We start from the raw sequence: 7296 nt of genomic DNA, 5'->3' as shown, positions 1-7296 counted from the left end.
AGCACTTTTTAATTAGATGGCTGGTATCGAAACTACCACAATTTGTCTCCAGCGTGTCTTTTAGATGGGAAAGGCAAACAGCTTTCAAAATCACGTTCTAAGAGGGCTACAGAAGCAACAGAGAAGGCGTGGAAACGTAGCTGGCTGCGTTTTGTTTGCAACCGCTGGAGCTTTAAGAGTCAGCAGCTTCAAACGTAAACAAGCGCGCGCTGTCAGGAGCCGGAGACCCGCGCTGACGGGGAGGAAGGTTAACCTCGGCTCGGAATTAGGGAAGCGCCGGAGGCGCGGCCTCGGAGGCTCAAAGCTCAGCTCCACTGCGCCCTCACAGCCGAAGGTTGGCTACAAAAATTGCCGGCTCGGCCAAGTGACGTTGACCTTCTTGGAGGCTCGCGACCACCCGGACATCGCCGGACGGGTCGAGTTTCACTAATACCGCGTACTTGAGAAAAGAAGAGGAAAAAGAGCACCCAAACTACGTACCGAAATCGAGAACACCCTCCTTCCTTCACTCTCTCCCTTCCTCTTCTCCTCTTTTCTACTTTCTTTGTCATGCGTTTATTTTTTATTCGTATTTTTTTTCCTTTACTTCAAGCCTACCTCTTCCTTGGCCAGCAAATTACCCACCCCCTCAGGCCCCACCTTTTCGTCACCAGCGGCTCGGGGGCTCTCTCCTCGCGTCCGGGGCCAACTCTCGCTCTCCCTGCCTCCATCGAGCTCCTTCGCGTTCCCAGGCGGCGACTGTCGCGCCCGAGGTCCGGCCTCTCCAGGGCGGCCGCACGCGCCCCCTCCCCGGCCCAGGTCCCCCGCCGCCCCTCCAGCGCCGCCCAGCGTCGCGTTCCCGCGCGGGCTGTGGCGACCGCCGCCGAGGCTTCGCGGGTGTACCGGCCTCCCGAGGGTCGCCCCGCCCCGGCCCAGCTCCGCCCCCGGCCGCCGCTCCCTGATTGGCCGCCCGCCCCCTCCCGGGCTCCTCTCCTCCCCCTCGTCCAATGGGCTCCTGCACCTGGTCCAAACATTCCCCCGAGGGGAGCGAGGGGGCTCTGCTACCTCCAGCTCTCGCTGGGCGGCTGTGACGGCCGCCGCGGGTCGCGGAGTGGGGAGTGGACACGGAGCGGGGAGCGGAGAGGAAGGAGGAGGAGGAGCAAAGGTGTTGGAGAGAAAACTTCAGAAAGGAACAGGAAACCTGCCGGGGAGGCAGCGGCGGCGGCGGCGGCTTCTACAGGCCCCCGGGCTGCGCTGGTCGCGGGGTGTTCGCAGCAGCGGCGTGGCCCTGCCGGGCTTCCCCGGCGCGCACGCGGGGCTGAACCGCGACGCTAGGTAGCTCGGGCCGTGCCCTCCGCCGCGGCTCTTGGCCGCCGCCGTCCCGCGCTCCGTTCCGCTCCTGCCGCGGCGGCTGCCTGGAGACAGGGCGGCGAGGGCGCAGGGAAGAGGAGGTCCGTCCACTGTGGAGCATGAAGCAGCATGACTGATAAAATGTCCAGCTTCCTTTACATAGGGGACATCGTGTCCCTGTACGCGGAGGGCTCGGTCAACGGCTTCATCAGCACCTTGGGGTAAGCGGGAGACGCGGGCTGGGCAGCGCTCGCGCTCTGGGTCCTGGGAACCCGTCCCTGTCCCTCCGCCTCCGCCCGGTCCTCCAGCTGCCGCGCGCGGTGGCCCGGCCGGTCAGGGTCTGCGCCCGCGGACAGCGCCGTGCGCTCCTCTCCCTCGCCCGCTCGCAGGAAGCTGCCCTGAGAGGCAAGACTTTCTCAGCAACTTCGTAATTTCGAGCTCAGAGCCACACCAGAAAGGAGGAAGTGATTCAGAAGCCCGGAGACTGGCCCAGCGAAGAGGTTTTCGCTGGCTTCTCCCTGGGTTGTTTTGATTAAAATGTGTGCTTGTTTTCCCTAGAAGGTAAAACAAAATACCCCCTTTTCCCACCGTTTCTTGCTACCGTTCTCAGCCCCTAGTCTCTCAGTGGCGGGTTTGAAAGAGCAGTCGATAAAAGTCCGTGGCCTTGGACATGAAACTCAAGCGATGTGGTGAGCCAAAGTGTGGCTTTGTCCTGCGGGAGAAGCTCACCGTCCCCTCTTAGCTGGAGCAATTTCTTTTGGGCCTTGCCGAATGGGGACTTGCCCCGCCGGCCTGGGCAGCCTAGGGGCGTCCGCAGCTCTGTGGCCCTTGAACGTCTCTGAAGGCTTCCTGGGTTCTCAGGAACTCAGAACTCAGACCTGCTATCTCCCCTTCCCAGGCCTTGGCCCACTGAAATGCTGAGCCTCTCGTGGAATGTAGCCAAGTGCAGGGTTCTTGAGATTCGAGTTGGATGGGGAAAAAAATACATACGTATATATTTATATGTTTATGAATGGGGAAATACATATTAATATATTTATACGTATGTATATGATACCTATATAACAGTGTGCTAACTGATTAAATAGGACTTCCTTGTTTTCTCTCTGTCCTGATTGAGAATACCAGTGTGAAGTTTAATTGCACACTGCAATATATTTTGATGCACAAGGAATTTTTTGTTACCTTGTTGTTTAATTACTTAGTTCCTCCCCAGTCTTAGACATTTCAGGCAGTGGAATTGGTGTTTCCACTCCTGTCTGGCTGCTGTTTTCAGCTATTAGGCTTTGGGGCAGATGACTTAACCAGCAATGTCCCTGAACTGTGACTTGGAGCTGTGTTATAACGGAGTGCTGCCTACCAAACATTGGGACATGGAAGTCACCAGTGCTTCCACAGTTCCTGTTACTTGTGCATTCTCCCTGATGAGTGAAAGAAGGGAGGTAGATTTAATGAAATCCCTTTCCCATCAGTGTTACTTTCTTGTGCAACTAAAGAGTGGAAGAAAAGACATGTTAATGCCAAATGCTTCTGCTGGGTTTGTGAATCATGAGCTACCACCGTTTTTGAGATCATTCATGACACAAGTTCAGTTTCTGGGCCCCCAGCAACATTTTGCAGGTGGACTCTGCTGCTCTTCACCCTCCAGAGACTCTCCAGGTGCATGTGTGATGGAGTAGTTAAGCAGAGGGGGTTTCACGGACAGAGTCCTTGGGGTTTGAATTCTGGCTCTTCCACTTGTAAACCTTATGACCTTGGGAAAGTTACATAATTTCTCTGTGCCCCAGTCTCCTTGATTCTAGATTCTACAATGGGAATAGCATGGTTTCTACCTCATAGGGTTGTGGTGAGGAAGAAGAGATTAATATATGTAAAGTGCTTAGCACATTACTTGGCACATTTTAAGCATGTATGTGATAGCTATTTTAGTAATTATCATTGTCTTATTACTGTGGACAAAATAATAAAAAGAACTAGGAATAGAGTATAAAATCTAGACATTTTTAGTGTCTTATTCAGCAAAGGTATGCTTATGGATAACTTATAAAACAAATACCAGAAGGGGTATAGATGGCAAATCAGGAAGCTACAAGTTTAACAGTTATGGAGTCAACCCTGATCATTTTAGAGATTAGGAAACTTAGGTGAAGAGAAATGAAGTGACTAACCCAAGAAACAGAGGGCATTAATGCCAAAAGCTAGAACTCTAACCCTGTCTCCAGATTCCAAGCCAAGAGTGCATTTCTTTGATTATATATAATAATCATTAAACCTTAAGATAAATAAGCTAGAAGAGCCTTTAATGTAGCATATACATTTGTGTAAATATTTCTGATTTGTATTCAACTTTCTTGCTGGTGTTTGGAAGGTTGAGTTTCCTTAGTATGTATTCATGCAATATATTATTTTTCTGTTAATGAACTGAGTCTTGTTGAAGTTAATATTTGACAAGGCCTATGTGCTGCTAGATTCTAAGGTGAAGAAGGGTATTTAGAAATGCCATTGGACCAGGTGCGATGGCTCACACCTGTAATCCCAGCACTTTGGGAGGCTGAGGTGGGTGGATCACTTGAGGTCAGAAGTTTGAGACCAGCCTGGCCAACATGGTGAAACTCCATCTCTACTAAAAATACAAAAATTAGCCAGGCATGATGTCAGGCACCTGTAGTCCCAGCTACTTGGGAGGCTGAGGTAGGAGAATCGCATGAACCTGGGAGGCGAAGGTTACAGTGAGCTGAGATTGAGCCTGGGTGACAGAGCAAGACTCTGTCTCAAACAACAAAAACAAAAACAAAACAAAACAAAACAAAACACACACACACACACACACACAAACACAAAAAGATTAAAAAAAAAAACGAAGAAATACTGCCATTGTTGAAACTTGGTGCTTTGATTGGATATTCTTTTTCTGAGATAAGACTGCTTAGAGTTTCAGGTAACTGTAGTAGTTTAGAAGTCAGGGGTTGGGTATGACCATGCTTCCCTTCCTTCCTGGTACTTGCTTCTGAACATCTTTTCAAAGGACAGTTATGATCAAAGTTATTGCTGTTGTGCCATGATGCAGTTTCCTGGACTTCACGGAATAGTCTCCAAAGGATACTCAAGGGAAATACGGTGAGTCTAGGACTTAAATGGGTCCTGGGTGGAGTGAATCTATTTATAGAATAATTAAGACAGACTATAAAGTTAAAAATGCCATGATCCAGCCTGGGCAACATACAGAGACCCTGTCTGTACAAAAAAGTATGAAAAATTAGCCAGGTAGAGCGGTGCATGCTAGTGGTCCCAGCTGGTCCCAGCTACCTGTGAGGCTGAGGTGGGATGATCACTTGAGCTTGGGAGGTCAAGGCTGCAGTGAACCACAATCACACCATTGCACTCTGCCCTGGGTGACAGAGAGAGCCTCTATCTAAAAAAAAAAAAAAAAAAAAAAAAAAGCATTCTGAATCTCACTTGACAAATGTGCATCAAATTTTTATAATGCATAAAAATATAGCACTTCCACTTTGAAAACAGGGCAGTGCAGAAAATGTTAATTTTTTTATAATAAAAAATTGGGAAGATCAAAAAATTAAAACTGAAGTTACCTTGTTAATGAACATTTCCAAATTCTCCTGTATGTGAGATATGCAAATAATGTTGCAAACACTTGAAAGTTGCTTTCAGAAAGCATCTGGCACTTCATAGAAAATGGCTCATTTAATTTCTAAAGAAACCATGCTGTTCATTTGCTCTTCTTCTAAATATTAAATTTAAAATTCATATAAGAGAAAAGAGGAAACTTAGGAAGAAAGAAGTGAATTTATTTTCCTGCCCATAAATCTTCTATCTCCACAGAACTATGTGGGCTCTTGTGCCAGGGATGTAGGTTTGCCTACAGCTCCTTGCAGTCCTCTACTCTGTACCTGCAGCCATCAAAGTGTGTATTTTTCTGGAAGTTGTCAGATAAGATGCTAAAACTGACTTTTGACCTTGATGACAAAACCGAGATATTTTGTCCTAATTTAAACAAGTATTTTGCACCCATCTGATTGATTTTTTATTAACATGTGGGTAGTTTTCATAGTTGGGGATTCCAATTTAGTAAATAAAATAATTTTCTAAAATTCAGGGATGAAAAAGTTTCAGCTATTGAGAAGTAATCCCATTTAATTTCATCTGATGCTTTTATCCTGAGAAATCATACTGATTAATGATTTTGTTCCCTCTGCTTTCTGTCTGTGACATTGCAGTTTTTTTGATGGTCATGCTTGGTTTTAATGTTTAGTACTTTCTTTAGCTTGTGGAATCACATTGGCCTCAGACTTTTAGGAATTATAAAGCTCATGGGAGCATGTGTCTGTGCCATGTGAAATCTTATGTAGGTACATGTTGGGGTAGCACCCCCTATTCTTTTTTTGTTTGAGACAGAGTCTTGCACTGTTGCTTCGGCTGGAATGCAATGGTGTGATCTCAGCTTATTGTAATTTCTGCCTTCCGGGTTCAAGCAATTCTCCTGCCTCAGCCTCCCTAGTAGCTGGGATTACAGGCGCCTGCCACCATGCCCAGCTAATTTTTTTGTATTTTTAGTAGATACAGCGTTTCACTGTGTTGGCCAGGCTGATCTCAAACTCCTGACCTTGTGATTCCCTTCCTTGGCCTCTCAAAGTGTTGGGATTACAGGTATGAGCCGCTATGCCTGGCTGCACCCCCCATTTTTTACCTCGGAGTACAACTGGTGGATATTTTATTTTGCAAGTTGGTTTTAGGGCTACAAAACCAAAGCAGAGTGGTAGTTGTAAAGGGTTCTCATTGTGTTGTTGTGGAGTCATTATTTGCACACTTTCTACATCAAAGACAGAGTGCATCTTTCTAGTTGAATTTTCTTTCTCTTCTGTTAATTGGAGGTCTGTTGTTGTTCCAGGTCTGCTGCTAATTAGCCATGTGGCCTTGTTCATATAATTTATTCTTTTTTCATGTCACCGTGTCTTCCTGAAAACTAAGAAGGAAAGATGCTGTTGCCCATCCCCCTGGGGGTATTATAAAAGCGAGTAATAGAGACAGAAAGAAAAGATTTCTTTTTTAGAAAATTGCTAGGAAGATCTACATTATGCTTATATTTTTGCATGTAAAATTTCACATTTTCTTCAAAGGCGTATGAATTGTTAAAGTGAATCAGATTGGAGACTTGACACTGTATATATTTAGCCAAAATTTATTCTACTGTCATATTAAAAATACAACGGTGGAGCTAAAAATTAGACTAAAAATTTTTGATTTCCATCTTAGCTCTTCATCCGTGCATGTTGGTTAGTAGCATGATGTTTTGTCAAAGTCAACTTAGCAAGGTATTTAATGAGAACTGAGTTTACACAGTATTTTAAGATAATGAATGGACATTTATTTTCAACTAAATTTTGTTTGATTTAATGTTTAGAGTGTAAATAAATTTTGGATGATATGCATTATTATGTAGCTGCTGGAAATTTTTGCAACAAGGTAGTGAAGTGTTCAACTGAAAAAGTAATGGAGTTTCACTATATTTGAGTTTACCAGGCCCCTCTTGGAGGACCTTCTGACTGGAGATGTGGGAGAATTTTCTTAGGCTTAGTGACCCAGCTTCTCAGGTGGATTTATTAGTCTGCTTTTGGAAAATTTGAATGCCCTAGTTGCAAAGATTGGCATTTTTCCTTTTCTCCCCTTTATCCTTTACCAGTATTTACTAGATATTTCTGAATCTTGAGTTTTTGCGTACTAAGTTACAGTTATTGTTCTTTTCTCTGTGTAAGTGCAAAGGGGCCTGGTTTGTATTTCCTAATTTAAATTTTCATCTAAAGAATCAATTTAGGAAATACTTGTATTGATTTATGGACAATTGCTTTAAATCCTGTTGGATGAAGATGGTGAATATATTTAAAATAAACTTTTTTTTTTTTTCTGGCATGTCTTAAGGTTATAGTTTTTGTGTTTCTTTTAAAGGGGAAG

At 45.4% G+C, this 7296-nt stretch overlaps 1 protein-coding gene across 2 annotated transcripts in view; it reads left to right on the top strand.

Moving 5' to 3' along the window:
* Nucleotides 1-992: 992 nt before the first annotated feature.
* The window catches only part of ITPR2 (inositol 1,4,5-trisphosphate receptor type 2), a 497691-nt gene continuing 491387 nt past the window's right edge, over nt 993-7296 (top strand). Inside the window, exon 1 of one of the 2 annotated variants that reach the window (XM_003926591.4) lies at nt 993-1550. In XM_003926591.4, the coding sequence (XP_003926640.3) occupies nt 1459-1550 (92 nt within the window). In that variant the 5' untranslated portion in view covers nt 993-1458. The remainder of the gene's footprint in view (nt 1551-7296) is intronic. The other variant, XM_074402943.1, reaches the window with a different exon arrangement.

Source organism: Saimiri boliviensis, chromosome 7 (genome assembly GCF_048565385.1).
Source record: "Saimiri boliviensis isolate mSaiBol1 chromosome 7, mSaiBol1.pri, whole genome shotgun sequence".
NCBI lineage: Eukaryota > Metazoa > Chordata > Mammalia > Primates > Cebidae > Saimiri > Saimiri boliviensis.
This window is presented reverse-complemented; position numbering and strand designations above follow the sequence as displayed.